The sequence below is a fragment of the Stegostoma tigrinum genome, chromosome 12, assembly GCF_030684315.1.
Source record: "Stegostoma tigrinum isolate sSteTig4 chromosome 12, sSteTig4.hap1, whole genome shotgun sequence".
NCBI classification, from domain to species: Eukaryota; Metazoa; Chordata; class Chondrichthyes; order Orectolobiformes; family Stegostomatidae; genus Stegostoma; species Stegostoma tigrinum.
This window is the reverse complement of record NC_081365.1, coordinates 76822898-76839684: the sequence shown is the minus strand read 5'-3', so window position 1 is coordinate 76839684 and position 16787 is coordinate 76822898. Positions and strand designations below refer to the sequence as shown.

The 16787-nt window shown below is 46.5% G+C and overlaps 1 protein-coding gene across 9 annotated transcripts in view; it reads left to right on the top strand.

Annotated features, from left to right (window-relative positions):
• LOC125457321 (cilia- and flagella-associated protein 44) overlaps nucleotides 1–16787 on the top strand; it is a 199082-nt gene that overhangs the window by 181514 nt on the left and 781 nt on the right. For 8 of the 9 annotated variants that reach the window (XM_059650451.1, XM_059650450.1, XM_059650449.1 and 5 more), the window contains one exon: nucleotides 4298–4432. The exons of the other annotated variant lie outside the window; for it this stretch is intronic. In XM_059650451.1, the coding sequence (XP_059506434.1) occupies nucleotides 4298–4432 (135 nt within the window). The remainder of the gene's footprint in view (nucleotides 1–4297; nucleotides 4433–16787) is intronic. 9 annotated transcript variants of the gene reach the window in all.

Below are 16787 nucleotides of genomic sequence, written 5' to 3'. Positions count from 1 at the left end.
ATATTCTAGGTGTGGTCTCACCAAGGCCCTGTACAACTGCAACAACACATCCCTGCTCCTGTACTTGAAACCTGTCGCAATGAAGACCAACATACCATTTGCCTTCTTTACCACCTGCTGCACCTCCACGTTTACCTTCAGTAACTAGTGCACAAGGACGCCCAGATCCTGCTGCATACTCCCCTCTCCCAATTTACAGCCATTCAGGTAGTAATCTGCCTTCTTGTTGTTGCTTCTGAAGTGAGTAACCTCACATTTATCCAAATTATCCAGCATCTGCCATTGATTTGCTAACTCACCCAACCTGCCCAGATCATGCTGAAGGATCTCTGCTTCCTTGTCACAGTTCATCCTCCCACCCAACTTGGTATCATCTACAAACTTTGAGATGTTACATTTTGTTCCCTCATCCAAATCATTAATATTATTTGTGAATAGCTGGAGTCCCAGCACCGATCCCTGTGGCACTCCCCTAGTTACTGTCTGCCAATTTGAAAAGGGCCCATTAATTCCTACTCTTTGTTTCATTGCTGGCAACCAGTTTTCTATCCATTTCAATACACTTGGCCCAATTCAATATGCTTTAATCTTGCTCAATAATCGCTCATATGGGACTTTGTCAAATGCATTCTGAAAGTCCAAATATACTACATCGATTAGTTCCCCATCATCAACTGTACTGGTTACAATCTTCATAGAATTTGCCAAGCATGATTTCCACTTCATAAATCCATGCTGACTCTGTATATTCCTGCCACTGCTTTCTAAATACTTCACTATAAAGCCCTTGATTTGAGAATTTTCCCCACTACCCATGTTAGGCTCACTGGTCTATAATTCTGTTTTCTGTCTACCTCCCTTTTTGAATATTGGAGTCACATGACCCACCCTCTCTAATCTGTGGGGGCTGTTTCAGAGTCTGTAGAATCCTGGAAGATGACCACCAATGCATCCACTATTTCTAGAGCCGTTTCCTTATGTACTCTGAGATGTAGATTATCAGGCCCTGGGGATTTATCTGCCTTCAATCCCATCAATTTTCCCAGCACCATTTCTGTACTAATATTGATCTCCCTTAATCTTCCCCCTCACTAAATCTTGCATTCTCCAACATTCCTGGTATCTGAATTGTGTCCTCTTTTGTGAAGACAGAACCAAAGAATGTATTCAGTTGCTCAGTCATTTCTTTGCCCCCTATTCCATATTCCCCCCGATTCTGTCTGTAGGAGACCTGCACTTGTCTTCACCAATCTCCTTCTCCATGTATCTAAAGAAACCTTTAGTCTCCATCTTTATGTTCCCTGCAAGCTTACTTTTGTAGTGTATTTTCCTTCTTAATCAATCTCTTGGTCCTCCTTTGCTGAATTCTAAACTGCTCCCAATCCTCTCATATTATTTTTCTTGGCCAATCTACTTGCTTCTTCCTTGGATCGGATACTGTCTCTAATTTCCTTTGTAAGCCATGGATTGGCCCTCTTTCCCATTTGCTATTGAATCCAGACAGGAATAAACAGTTGTTGCAGTTCCCCTGTACATTCCTTGAATGTTTGCCATTGTCTAGCCACTGTCATCTATTTAAGTAACTCTCCCCAATGTATCAAGGCCACCTCATGCCTCATATCTTCATTATTAAGATTCAGCATCCTAGTCTCTGAATCAAGTACCTCATTCACCATCTTGATTACAAATTCTATCATGTTATGGTCACTCATTCTCAAGAGGCCTTGCACAACTAGATTGGCAATGATTCTTTTCTCATTACACAGCACCCAGTCTAAGATGGCCTGTTGTCTAGTTGGTTACTCCACATATTGGTCAAGAAAACCATCCCGTATACCCTCCAGGAATTCCCCTTCTACTGCATTCTGGCTAATTTCATTTGTCCAATGTATGTACAGATCAAAATTACCCATGATCAACAATATTGCCTTATTTTTTGCATCTCTAATTTCTTTTTTAATGCCATTCTCATTGTCACCAGCGGAGTTTGGGGCTCTGTATATCACTCTTGCTAATGGTTTTTGCCCCTTCTTATTTCTCAACTCCACCTGTACAGACTCCACATTATCAGAGTTAGTATCCTTTCCCACTATTGTGTTAATTTCCTCTTTAACCAGCAATGCCACACCGCCACCTTTTCCTTTTTGTTTGTATTTCCTACATACTGAATACCTTGGGACATGCAGTTCCCATCCCTGGTCACCCTGCAGCCATAATCCCAATTATACTGTACCCATTTACATCTATGTGATTAGTTCATCCACTTTATAGAAATGCTCCATGCATTAGGGTACAAAGTGTTTAAGCTGTTGTTTTTAACATTGTTTGTCTCACTCTTATTTTTCTCAATAACCCTGCTTGAATCTGTCCTTACTTTCTCTACCTGTCACTATTCGTATTCTCTTTTCTAGTTTTTACTTTTGTCCTAGTTCCCTCCTTCCCTGACTCCTTACATAGGTTCCCATCCCCTTAGCATTTTGGTTTAAACCCTCCCCAGTCGCTCTCGCAAACACACCCACTAGGCCATCAGTCCCAGTCCTGCCCAGATGTAACAAGTCCAATTTTTACAGTTACTACCTCCCCCAGAATTGGTCCCAATGTCCCAAGAATCTGAAAATCTCCTCCCGACATGATGCTTTTCAGCCATGTATTCATCTGATGTATCCTGCCATTTCTGCTCTGACTAGCACATGGCACCTGTAGTCGTCCTGAGAGTCATACCTTTGGAGGTCAGGTTTCCTAACTTTCTTCCTAGCTCTCTATTCTGTGGGTCGAGTTGTGGATAGTGCGGAAGGCTGTTCTAGGTTACAAAGGGACATTGATGGGATGCAGAGCTGGGCTGAGAAGTGGAGATAGACTTTAACCCTGAAAAGTGTGAAGTGATTCATTTTGGAAGGACAAATTTGAAAGCAGAATACAGGATTAATGGAAAGATTCTTGGCAGTGTGGAGGAGCAGAGGGGTCTCGGGGTTCATATTCATAGTTCCCTGAAAGCTGCCACCCAGGTGGATAGAGTTGTTAAGAAGACATATAGTGTGTTAGCTTTCATTAATAGAGGGATTGAGTTCAAGAGCTGTGAAGTTATGCTCTAGCTATATAAAATCCTGGTTCGGCCACATCTGGAGTATTGTGTTCAGTTCTGGTCACCTCATTACAGGAAAGATGTGGAAGTGTTGGAAAAGGTGCAGAGGAGATTTACCAGGATGTTGCCTGGAATGGAGGGAAGGTCTTATGAAGAAAGGTTGAGAGAGCTAGGGCTTTTCTCTTTAGAACAACGAAGGATGAGAGGTGACTTGATAGAGGTGTACAAAATGATCAGAGGCATAGATAGAGTAGACAGCCAGAGACTTTTCCTAGGGTGGAGGTAGCTATTAAGAGGAGGCATAGTTTTAAAGTGAATGGAAGTAGATATAGGGGAGATGTCAGAGAGTGGTAGGGGTGTAGAATGCATTGCTGGAGAGTGTAGTGGAGTCGGCCTCATTAGGGGCATTTAAGTGGCTATTAGATAGGCATATGCATGATAGTATAAGGTAGGGGTGGAGGTTTGATAGACCTTAGGTTTAGGGTAAAAGTTCGGCACAACATCGTGGGCCGAAGGGCTTGTCCTGTGCTATACTGCTCAATGCTCTCAGGACCTTCTCCCTGGCCTTTACTGTGGAGCAAGAAGAGCAAACCAAGAGTTTGTCCTGCCATGGTTTTCCCTTTTGAATTAAACCTTGGACAGTAATTTGCATTATATTAAATCAAATCCAGTTATCTGTGGCCCTTCTATCCTGGTCTTTGTACTACCCGTATAGTACTTTTTTTGGCTTCTAATCTGTAAGGGATACCTGCCTTACCCATACTCCCCAGTCAGCGCTGTCCCTTATGGCCGCATGCAGCAGGGCAAGGGCACTCACTTTCCCTTGCTTGTGATCCCCAATGATTTTTTTTGGTTAGATGAGGAGGGAGGGAAGCAGTGAAGTAGTGTTTGGGGTTTAACTGTCCCTTGACAGCACTTTCTCTCTTTCCCCCCCCCCCAACAAATCACCATTTGGTTGCAATGACCGCATCAATGCAAATCTTCACCCCAACCGTCAATTAGCCATTTCTGAAGAAGGGTCCTGCTCCTCTAATGCTGTCTGACCTGCTGTGTTCTTCCAGCTCTTCACAATAATTATATGAGGCTTGTTTTACATTTCAGAACCTTGCATTTAAAACATCCTTTCACTACAAGGGGATTGAGGGGTTTCTTAAAAATTGCGTCATGTTTCATCAGAGAACAGTAATGTATTTTTTTAATGCTGACCCAATCTAGGAGAAAATAGCAGAATTGCAAGCTGAGCTCACAGATTTCACCAGGCAATACACATGCAGACTGGATCAGATGAATATGCTGACATCGGAAAAGAGGAGAATTGAAACACAGTTAAATAACCAACAGAAGAAAATGGTAATATTTTAAAATCATATCTAACACTCAGATATGTATAGTCATCCAAAAGGTGGTGATGAGTTGATAATATTGGTTTCTAGTTTAGTGCAGCTCCCTTCAGATTTCCTATATAATGTGATTTTCAAATCCGTTTAACATGCTGATTTTTACACTGATGTATATTTCAGTGAATTCTGACCCTTGCATTGAAGAATTCCAAATTCCTTGAGCCAATATTTGTTCTTTAAAGTTTTCAACTCATAGATGATAACAAAATCAATCCCCATATTAATGTATTAAAAACATTGAAGTTGCTGTAATATTCTTAGCTATCTTAAAACAAATTATATTAGAAGAATAAATACCAAGAAGTAATCTTGCCTGGTCTACTTCATAGTATATGCTTCTTTTGTGACATTTTGCCATACTATTTTCACGAAGTGTGATGCATTAAACCCCATAAAGTGTTAACCCGTGATATCATAAAAGGAAGTGACAAATGCCTGATATCCAAATCTAGGAACATAAACGTAGCTTGTGGTAGGGAGCATTCTCAGAACAGAAAATATTTTAGAATAATGTTAGAGCTTTCTAGCCATAGTTATTATTACCAACCTAATGACACAGCGCCCCTACCTCCCACTCCATGTCAACGTGCAGGGCGCTTATCATTTCAGTGACAAACTTATTACAGAATTCATTTAAGAAATGTTAGATGCAGGACCTTTTGTCTGATCCAACACTGCACGTGATTAACATTGTAAACATAAAAGCTGGAGTTACGCACAGTGACATAGGAATCAACAGTTGTTGAGAAGTAGAAATGGCCCTTGTGAAGCTGATGTTGGTGGATTCCCACCAGGATCCCATTATTTGTTTCTTTGGATTGCATGCCAAGATCATGTTTTCTTTAGAAATAAAGTCTCAGCTTTAGTGATGCAATCCATCTTTCACAATTGTTCACAGCACCTACAGTGCTAATTGACTGTAGCACCAAAGGCTGGGCTGTTTGACCCAAATGAGCTATCAAGTAGGTTGGAACCTGATTTAAGCCTTTGCTTTAAAAGTCAAAAGGTTTTCCTTGAAGGTCTCAACCTCTTTTAAAATTCAGACAACTTGCTATTTTTACTGAAATTAACTAGGGAAAGGTTGGTATATATGCTGAAATGGAGGAAGAGGAAGGAATAAAGAGTAGGTGGAGATGGAGCCACTCTGCGACCACCCCTCCCCCACCCCATCTTCAGCATATATAGAACATAGAACATAGAACATTACAGCGCAGTACAAACCCTTCGGTCCTCAATGTTGCGCTGACCTGTGAAACCAATCTGAAGCCCATCTAACCTACACTATTCCATTATCTTCCAGATGTTTATCCTATGACCATTTAAATGCCCTTAAAGTTGGCGAGTCTACTACTGTTGCATTCCATGCCCTTACTACTCTCTGAGTAAAGAACCTACCTCTGACATCTGTCCTATATCTCTCACCCCTTAATTTAAAGCCATGTCTCCTCATGCTAGCCATCACCATCAGAGGAAAAAGGCTCTCACTGTCCACCCTATCTAATCCTCTGATCATCTTGTATGTCTCTATTAAGTAACCTCTTAACCTTCTTCTTTCTAATGAAAACAGCCTCAAGTCCCTCAGCCTTTCCTTAGAAGACCTTCCCTCTATACCAGGCAACATTCTGGTAAATCTCTTCTGCACCCTTTCCAATGCTTCCACGTCCTCCCTATAATGTGGTGACCAGAACTGTACGCAATACTTCAAGTTGGGCGCACCAGATTAATCTTTTGCAAGCAACAACTAGTGCTGATGGAGGGTCATTGGACCCAACCGTTAATTTTGCTTTCTATCCACAGATTCTGCCAGACCTGCTGAGTTTTTCCAGCAATTTCTGTTTTTCAGCATCCGCAGGTTTTCTTTTTGCTATTTTCACTCATGGATTCATCCATGTATAAAATTGCAGTTTCCCAGGATGCAGCAGAGCATTTGGTTATTCCAAAGATGCTCCTTTCTCTATCAACCAATACGGTTCTGGGCTATTGTCAAAACAAAAGTTATAAGGTAAATTTTAACTATTTATTCAGGTTTATAACGAGCAGTTTCAAGTTAAAGCAATTTGCTGCATCAGCAAGGAAGTGATGAAATATAAATGTCCAGTTCAAACAGATAGACTACTGTTTACATCCTCTGTAGGATTGTGTTTCAGTTGTAAAACATTCTATACACTTATTTCTATAAAAGTTTCTAGCTCTGAGCTCTCCAACTTCCCTTTCCAAAGATCTTGTTGTCAAAGTCCGTATCCAGGCTAGCAATAACTGAATGTGTGAACTTCACACGTTTCCTAATTAGAAGAAACAGCTTCTCAAAACTTATGTTAGTAAGTTCATTGCGAAAGTCACTGATGTCTGTATTCTCTTGATAATGACTCCTTCTCATCAGTTACTATGTTCTGAAAACACCCAAGTTGACAGGCACCCCCACCCCCACACTGTTTGTGAACTACAGCCATACTTCCATTCTTCTTTTCTTTCACCAAATTCTTTAATGTGTTATTGTCTTTCAAATCTGTATCCATTTTTTCCATACATTCCATACAAACACATGTCTATAATATTCTATAGCATGACCGTGGACCCACCAGATTGTTGTAAAAATTTAGCTAGTCTCAGAGAAGGAACTTGCTATCTTTATGCAGTCTGGCTACATGCCACTCCATTTCCAGTATATGGTAGACTGAATGACCAGAGGACACCACACAGCTGGACAATAAATGATGTTGAAGAACATTGATAATATCTACTGTAGCAATTTATCAAGTTGAATCTAATTGCTAACATCTAGCAAAACACAAAGAGCTGATTTGCATGCCCTCATTTCACGAGATTTTTGTTCTATTCTCTGAGCTTAGGAAAAGTCATATGTAGATGTACAGTACAGGAACAGACCCTTCAGTCCAACCCATCCATGCCTAACAGATGTCCTAAATTAACCTAGCCCCATTTGCCAGCATTTTCCCCATATTCCACTAAACCCCTCCTCTTCATACACCCATCCAGATGCCTTTTAAAAGTTGTAACTGTACCAGCCTCCACCACTTCCTCTAGCTCATTCTGTCTCTGCACTACCCTCTGCATGAAAAAGTTGCCCCTTGGGTCCCTTTTAAATCTTTCCCCTCTCACCCAAAAATTATGCCCTCTAATTTTGGACTTTGACACCTTAGGAAAAAGACCTTGGCTATTCACCCTACCCACATCCTTCATGATTTTATAAACCTTTATAAAGGTCACCCTTCAGCCTCCAAAGCTCCAGGGAAAATACCCCCAGCCTATTCAGCCTCACCCTGTAGCTCAAACCTGCCAACCATAGCAACATCCTTGTAAATCTTTTCTGAACCCTTTAAAGTTTCACAAATTCTTTCCTATAGCAGGGAGACCAGAACTGCAAACAGTATCCCAAAAGTGGCCTAACTAATGTCCTGTGCAAGATGACCCACCAATTCCTATAGTCAACGTACTGATCAATAGAGGCAACCATACCATACACCTCCTTCCCTATGCTTTCTACCTGCAACTCCACTTTCAAAGAATTTTGATCCTGTACTCCAAGGTCTCTTTGTTCAGCAACATTATCATTAAGGGTATAAGTTATGTCCTGATTTTACTTTCCCAAATGCAGCAGCTCACATTTATCTGAATTATATATAAATTCAGACCAAACATGACAGTTCAAAAATGCATTCTTACCAAACTGCTAAGCAAGTTAATCATCCTGACATCCTCTAATCCAATCTTATCCTGTTCTCCTGTTCATGCACATCTTGCTCATCAGCTTCAGCAGCATCTTCATTATTAAAAATTGACTGTTTCCTTAATTGTTCTTCTTGGGGTGCAAGTCCAGATTTCCCGTTAATTTCAGGACTTATATTTGTGTATTGCTGTTCTAATTGTTAACAGTCAGTGGAATTGGAGCTACCTTTTCAGCCCCTGTGCTGATCCAGGAGGGAGTACAGTCTGTAGGTGGAAAGCATTCAGTCAACCAGAGCTGCCAGCTATTGAGAAGACACTAGTGCAGGAAGCTGGCTACTACAAAGCTGTTGATTCTTGTGATGGCTGTGAGGCAACAGAAGATCATCCTGGAATGGAAGAAACGGGGTTTTGGGCCCCAAAAAAGGGCAGAACAGTGGCTCAATGGCTAGCATTGCTGCCTCACAGCGCCAGGTTCGAATCCAACCTCGGGCGAATTTGTAGAGTTTGCATGATCTCCCCACGTCAGCGTAGGTTTCTGCCGGGTGCTATGGTTTCCTTGCATCGTCCAAAGATGTGCAAGTGAGGTGAATTGGCCATGCTAAGTTGTCCATAGTGGCCAGGGATGTGTAGGTTAGATGCATTAACCACAGGAAATGTAACATTACAGGGATAGAGTGGAGGTGTGGGTTTGGGTGGGATGCACATTGGAGGGTCATTGTAGACTTGTTGGGCCGAATGGCCTGTTTCCGCACTCTGGGAATTTTATGATTGATTCTACACTTAGCAATTCAGTTTTTTAATCTCTAAAGATTGAAATTTAGGGATCTCACATCTAATATAAAACATAGAACAGTACAGGCTGCTTGGCCCACGATGTTGTGCCGAACTTTTACCCAAAACCTAAGGTCTATCTAACCTCCACTCCTACCCTATACTTTCTTGCACATGCCTATCTAATAGCCACTTAAATGCCCCTAATGAGGCCAACACACTACCCTCACCGGCAATGCATTCCACACCCCGACTGCTCTTTAAGTATAGAACCTACCTCTGACATCTCCCTTGTATCTACCTCCACTCACTTTAAAACTATGCTGCCCTCCTCGTAATAGCTACCTCCACCCTAGGAAAAAGTCCCTGGCTGTCCACTCTATCTATACCTCTGATCATTTTGTACACCTCTATCAAGTTCCCTCTCATCCTTTGTTGTTCTAAAAAGAAAAGCCCTAGCTCTCTCAACCTTTCCTTGTAAGACCTTCCTTCCATTCCAGGCAACATCCCGGTAAATCTCCTCTGCATCTTTTCCAACGCTTCCACATCTTTCCTGTAATGAGGTGACCAGAACTGAACACAATTCTCCAGGTGTGGCCGAACCAGGCTTTTATATAGCTGAAGCATGATTTTACGGCTCTTGAACTCGATTCCTCTATTAATGAAAGCTAACATACCATATGCCTTCTTAACAACTCTATCCACCTGGGTGGCAGCTTTCAGGGAACTGTGAACATGAACACCAAGATCCCTCTGCTCCTCCACAGTGCTAAGAATCTTTGCGTTAACCCTGTATTCTGCTTTCAAGTTTGTCCTTCTAAAACAAACTACCTCATAGTTTTCAGGATTAAACTCCATCTGCCACTTCTCAGCCCAGCTCTGCATTCTATCAATGTCCCTTTGTAACTAGAACAGCCCTCCGCACTCTCCACAATGTGACCCACCTTCGTATCCTCTGTGAACTTGCTTATCCACCCTTCTACTTCTTCATCCAAATCGTTTACAAAAATCACAAATCCTTGTGGTACACCACTCTGAACTGAGCACCATGTTGAATATTTTCAGTTCACTACCACCCTTTGTCTTCTAAGGGTCAGCCAATTCTGAATCCAATCTGCCACATTTCCCCCTATTCCATGCCTCCTTACCTTCTGCATGAGCCTAGCATGGGGAAGCTTATCAAATGCCTTACTTAAACCCATGTACACCACATCCACTGCTCCACCTTCATCCACCTGTTTGGTCACCTGTTCAAAGAATTCAGTCAGGTTTGTGAGGTATGATTTACCCCTCACAAATCCATGCTGACTATCACGAATCAAAATGTGCCTTTCCAAGTGATCATAAATCCTATCTCTTAGAGCCCTTTCCAATAATTACACCACTGACGCAAGACTAACTGGTCTGTAATTTCTGGGGTTATCCCTATTCCCTTTTTTGAACAAGGGAATGATGTTTGCCTCTGTCCAATCTTCCGGCACTATACCCATGGACAGTGAGGATGAAAAGATCATTGACAAAGGCCCTGCGATCTCATCCCTCGCTTCGTGTAGAATCCTTGGATATATCCCATCAGGCCCAGGGGCCTTATCTATCCTCAACTTGCTCAAAATTCCTAGCGCTTCGACCTCCTCTAGCCTACCAGTCCGTTTCACACTACCCTTCTGTATAACTAGGTCCCTCTCAGTTGTGAATACCGAAGAAAGGTGTTCATTAAGGACCTCTGCTATCTCTTAAGGCTCTGTGCACAAATTCCCTTTACATCATTGATTGGCCCTACCCTTTCTCTGGTCATTCTCTTGTTCTGCACATACGTGTAAAAAGCCTTGGAGTTTTCCTTGATCCTATCCGCCAAGGTTTTCTCATGCCCCCTTATAGCTCTCCCAAGCTCTTTCTTCAGGTCCTTCCTGGATAACTTGTATCCCTCTAGAGCCTTTTCCGTTTCTTGTTTCCTAAACCTTACACAAGCCTCCTCCTTCCTCCTAGCCAGTCGGTCGACCTCCCTTGAGAACCAAGGCTCCCTCACTCGACCACATCTTCCCTGCCTGCTAGGGACAAACATTTTGAGCACACGCAGTGTGCATTCCTTAAACAATCTACACGTTTCAATAGTGCTGTACCCTGACAGCATCTGTTCCCATTTTATGTTACCCAGTTCTTGTCTAACAGAATTGTAATTACCCTTCCCCCAATTATAAACCTTACCATGCTGTATGTACCTATTCTTTTCCATGACTATTGTAAAAGTAACAGAGTTATGATCAGGATAATAAAATGTGAGGCTGGATGAACACAGCAGGCCAAGCAGCATCTCAGGAGCACAAAAGCTGACGTTTCGGGCCTAGACCCTTCATCAGAGAGGGGGATGGGGGGAGGGAACTGGAATAAATAGGGAGAGAGGGGGAGGCGGACCGAAGATGGAGAGTAAAGAAGATAGGTGGAGAAGGTGTGGGTGGGGAGGTAGGGAGGGGATAGGTCAGTCCAGGGAAGACGGACAGGTCAAGGAGGTGGGATGAGGTTAGTAGGTAGCTGGGGGTGCGGCTTGGGGTGGGAGGAAGGGATGGGTGAGAGGAAGAACCGGTTAGGGAGGCAGAGACAGGTTGGACTGGTTTTGGGATGCAGTGGGTGGGGGGGAAGAGCTGGGCTGGTTGTGTGGTGCAGTGGGGGGAGGGGATGAACTGGGCTGGTTTAGGGATGCAGTGGGGGAAGGGGAGATTTTGAAACTGGTGAAGTCCACATTGATACCATATGGCTGCAGGGTTCCCAGGCGGAATATGAGTTGCTGTTCCTGCAACCTTCGGGTGGCATCATTGTGGCAGTGCAGGAGGCCCATGATGGACATGTCATCAAGAGAATGGGAGGGGGAGTGGAAATGGTTTGCGACTGGGAGGTGCAGTTGTTTGTTGCGAACTGAGCGGAGGTGTTCTGCAAAGCGGTCCCCAAGCCTCCGCTTGGTTTCCCCAATGTAGAGGAAGCCGCACCGGGTACAGTGGATGCAGTATACCACATTGGCAGATGTGCAGGTGAACCTCTGCTTAATGTGGAATGTCATCTTGGGGCCTGGGATGGGGGTGAGGGAGGAGGTGTGGGGACAAGTGTAGCATTTCCTGCGGTTGCAGGGGAAGGTGCCGGGTGTGGTGGGGTTGGAGGGCAGTGTGGAGCGAACAAGGGAGTCACGGAGAGAGTGGTCTCTCCGGAAAGCAGACAGGGGTGGGGATGGAAAAATGTCTTGGGTGGTGGGGTCGGATTGTAAATGGCGGAAGTGTCGGAGGATGATGCGTTGTATCCGGAGGTTGGTAGGGTGGTGTGTGAGAACGAGGGGGATCCTCTTGGGGCGGTTGTGGCGGGGGCGGGGTGTGAGGGATGTGTCGCGGGAAATGCGGGAGACGCGGTCAAGGGCGTTCTCAATCACCGTGGGGGGGAAGTTGCGGTCCTTAAAGAACTTGGACATCTGGGATGTGCGGGAGTGGAATGTCTTATCGTGGGAGCAGATGCGGCGGAGGCGGAGGAATTGGGAATAGGGGATGGAATTTTTGCAGGAGGGTGGGTGGGAGGAGGTGTATTCTAGGTAGCTGTGGGAGTCGGTGGGCTTGAAATGGACATCAGTTACAAGCTGGTTGCCTGAGATGGAGACTGAGAGGTCCAGGAAGGTGAGGGATGTGCTGGAGATGGCCCAGGTGAACTGAAGGTTGGGGTGGAAGGTGTTGGTGAAGTGGATGAACTGTTCGAGCTCCTCTGGGGAGCAAGAGGCAGCGCCGATACAGTCATCAATGTACCGGAGGAAGAGGTGGGGTTTGGGGCCTGTGTAGGTGCGGAAGAAGGACTGTTCCACGTAACCTACAAAGAGGCAGGCATAGCTGGGGCCCATGCGGGTGCCCATGGCCACCCCCTTAGTCTGTAGGAAGTGGGAGGAGTCAAAAGAGAAGTTATTGAGTGTGAGGACGAGTTCCGCTAGGCGGATGAGAGTGTCGGTGGAGGGGGCCTGGTCGGGCCTGCGGGACAGGAAGAAGCGGAGGGCCTTGAGGCCATCTCCATGCGGAATGCAGGTGTACAGGGACTGGACGTCCATGGTGAATATGAGGTGTTGGGGGCCAGGGAATTGGAAGTTCTGGAGGAGGTGGAGGGCGTGGGTGGTGTCACGGACATAGGTGGGGAGTTCCTGGACCAAAGGGGAGAAAATGGAGTCCAGATGGGTGGAGATGAGTTCGGTGGGGCAGGAGCAGGCTGAGACGATGGGTCGACCAGGGCAGGCAGGTTTGTGGATTTTGGGAAGGAGATAGAAACGGGCCGTGCGGGGTTGGGGAACAATGAGGTTGGAGGCTGTGGGTGGGAGGTCCCCTGAGGTGATGAGGTCATGAATGGTGTTGGAGATGATGGTTTGATGCTCGGGTGTGGGGTCATGATCGAGGAGGCGGTAGGAGGTGGTGTCGGAGAGTTGGCGTCTGGCCTCGGCGATGTAGAGGTCAGTACGCCATACTACCACTGCGCCACCCTTGTCTGCGGGTTTGATGGTGAGGTTGGGGTTGGAGCGGAGGGAGCGGAGGGCTGCCCGTTCTGCGGGGGAGAGGTTGGAGTGGGTGAGAGGGGTGGAGAGGTTGAGGCGGTTAATGTCTCGACGGCAGTTGGAGATGAAGAGGTCGAGGGAGGGTAGGAGGCCTGGGGGTGGTGTCCAGGAGGAGGACTTGTGACTTCCAACACCATTCATGACCTCATCACCTCAGGGGACCTCCCACCCACAGCCTCCAACCTCATTGTTCCCCAACCCCGCACGGCCCGTTTCTATCTCCTTCCCAAAATCCACAAACCTGCCTGCCCTGGTCGACCCATCGTCTCAGCCTGCTCCTGCCCCACCGAACTCATCTCCACCCATCTGGACTCCATTTTCTCCCCTTTGGTCCAGGAACTCCCCACCTATGTCCGTGACACCACCCACGCCCTCCACCTCCTCCAGAACTTCCAATTCCCTGGCCCCCAACACCTCATATTCACCATGGACGTCCAGTCCCTGTACACCTGCATTCCGCATGGAGATGGCCTCAAGGCCCTCCGCTTCTTCCTGTCCCGCAGGCCCGACCAGGCCCCCTCCACCGACACTCTCATCCGCCTAGCGGAACTCGTCCTCACACTCAATAACTTCTCTTTTGACTCCTCCCACTTCCTACAGACTAAGGGGGTGGCCATGGGCACCCGCATGGGCCCCAGCCATGCCTGCCTCTTTGTAGGTTACGTGGAACAGTCCATCTTCCGCACCTACACAGGCCCCAAACCCCACCTCTTCCTCCGGTACATTGATGACTGTATCGGCGCTGCCTCTTGCTCCCCAGAGGAGCTCGAACAGTTCATCCACTTCACCAACACCTTCCACCCCAACCTTCAGTTCACCTGGGCCATCTCCAGCACATCCCTCACCTTCCTGGACCTCTCAGTCTCCATCTCAGGCAACCAGCTTGTAACTGATGTCCATTTCAAGCCCACCGACTCCCACAGCTACCTAGAATACACCTCCTCCCACCCACCCTCCTGCAAAAATTCCATCCCCTATTCCCAATTCCTCCGCCTCCGCCGCATCTGCTCCCACGATAAGACATTCCACTCCCGCACATCCCAGATGTCCAAGTTCTTTAAGGACCGCAACTTCCCCCCCACGGTGATTGAGAACGCCCTTGACCGCGTCTCCCGCGACACATCCCTCACACCCCGCCCCCGCCACAACCGCCCCAAGAGGATCCCCCTCGTTCTCACACACCACCCTACCAACCTCCGGATACAACGCATTATCCTCCGACACTTCCGCCATTTACAATCCGACCCCACCACCCAAGACATTTTTCCATCCCCACCCCTGTCTGCTTTCCGGAGAGACCACTCTCTCCGTGACTCCCTTGTTCGCTCCACACTGCCCTCCAACCCCACCACACCCGGCACCTTCCCCTGCAACCGCAGGAAATGCTACACTTGTCCCCACACCTCCTCCCTCACCCCCATCCCAGGCCCCAAGATGACATTCCACATTAAGCAGAGGTTCACCTGCACATCTGCCAATGTGGTATACTGCATCCACTGTACCCGGTGCGGCTTCCTCTACATTGGGGAAACCAAGCGGAGGCTTGGGGACCGCTTTGCAGAACACCTCCGCTCAGTTCGCAACAAACAACTGCACCTCCCAGTCGCAAACCATTTCCACTCCCCCTCCCATTCTCTTGATGACATGTCCATCATGGGCCTCCTGCACTGCCACAATGATGCCACCCGAAGGTTGCAGGAACAGCAACTCATATTCCGCCTGGGAACCCTGCAGCCATATGGTATCAATGTGGACTTCACCAGTTTCAAAATCTCCCCTTCCCCCACTGCATCCCTAAACCAGCCCAGTTCATCCCCTCCCCCCACTGCACCACACAACCAGCCCAGCTCTTCCCCCCCACCCACTGCATCCCAAAACCAGTCCAACCTGTCTCTGCCTCCCTAACCGGTTCTTCCTCTCACCCATCCCTTCCTCCCACCCCAAGCCGCACCCCCAGCTACCTACTAACCTCATCCCACCTCCTTGACCTGTCCGTCTTCCCTGGACTGACCTATCCCCTCCCTACCTCCCCACCCACACCTTCTCCACCTATCTTCTTTACTCTCCATCTTCGGTCCGCCTCCCCCTCTCTCCCTATTTATTCCAGTTCCCTCCCCCCATCCCCCTCTCTGATGAAGGGTCTAGGCCCGAAACGTCAGCTTTTGTGCTCCTGAGATGCTGCTTGGCCTGCTGTGTTCATCCAGCCTCACATTTTATTATCTTGGAATCTCCAGCATCTGCAGTTCCCATTATCTCTGAGTTATGATCAGTACCGTCAAAATGCTCTCCTACCAACAGGTCTAACACTTGGCTCAGTTCATTGCCAAGCACCAAATCCAAAATGGCCTCTCCTCATTGATGGTCTATCTACATACTGTGGTCAGGAGTCCTTCCTAAACACACTGGACAAAATCCACTCCATCTAAACCATTACAACTAAAATGTTTTCAATCAATATTTGGAAAGTTGAAGTCATCCATGACTGCAACCCTATGATTTCTGTACCTTTCCAGCATCTGCCTCCCAATCTGCTCCTCTACTTCTCCACAACTTTAGTGGGTCTGTAAAAAAAACTCCCAAAGTGACCGCTCCTTTCTTGTTCCTGACCTCAACCCAAACTGACTTGGTAGACATATTATTCTCGAATTGCTTTTCAGTAGCTGCTATACTCGCCCTGGCTAGCAAATGCCACTCCCCTGCCCCTTTTACCACCCTCCCTATTTCTTTTAAAGCACCTAAATTCCAGAACTCCCAACAATCATTCATCTCCCTGAGTTACCCAAGACTCCGTAACGGCCACAACATTGTATTTCCAATTCCCAACGTGCTCTAAGTTCATCTGCCTTATTTCTGATACTTATAGCATTGAAGTATACCCACCTCAAACCATCCGTGTCCACAATTGCACTCCATGGACCGCATTTCTTTATAAATAACCTCACTTCCTGTTGTGTCTGTTGGAAGGCAGAATACCTCATCCTCTGAATTATAAATCTGGTACCCCAACCCCTGCCAAACTAGTTTAAACCATCCCATATGTCTCGAGCACACCTCCCTCCCAGGATAGTTGTGCCCTTCCGGTTCAGATGCAACGCGTCCTTACTCTACAGGTCCCACCTTCCCCAGGACATGCTCCAATTATCCACATAATGGAAGCCCTCCCTCCTACACCAGCCCTGTAGCCAAGTGTTTAGCTGCACTCTCTGCCTATTTCTTACCGCATTATCACGTGGCACTGGTAGTAATCCAGAGATAACCACCCTGTTTGTCCTGAACTTTAGCT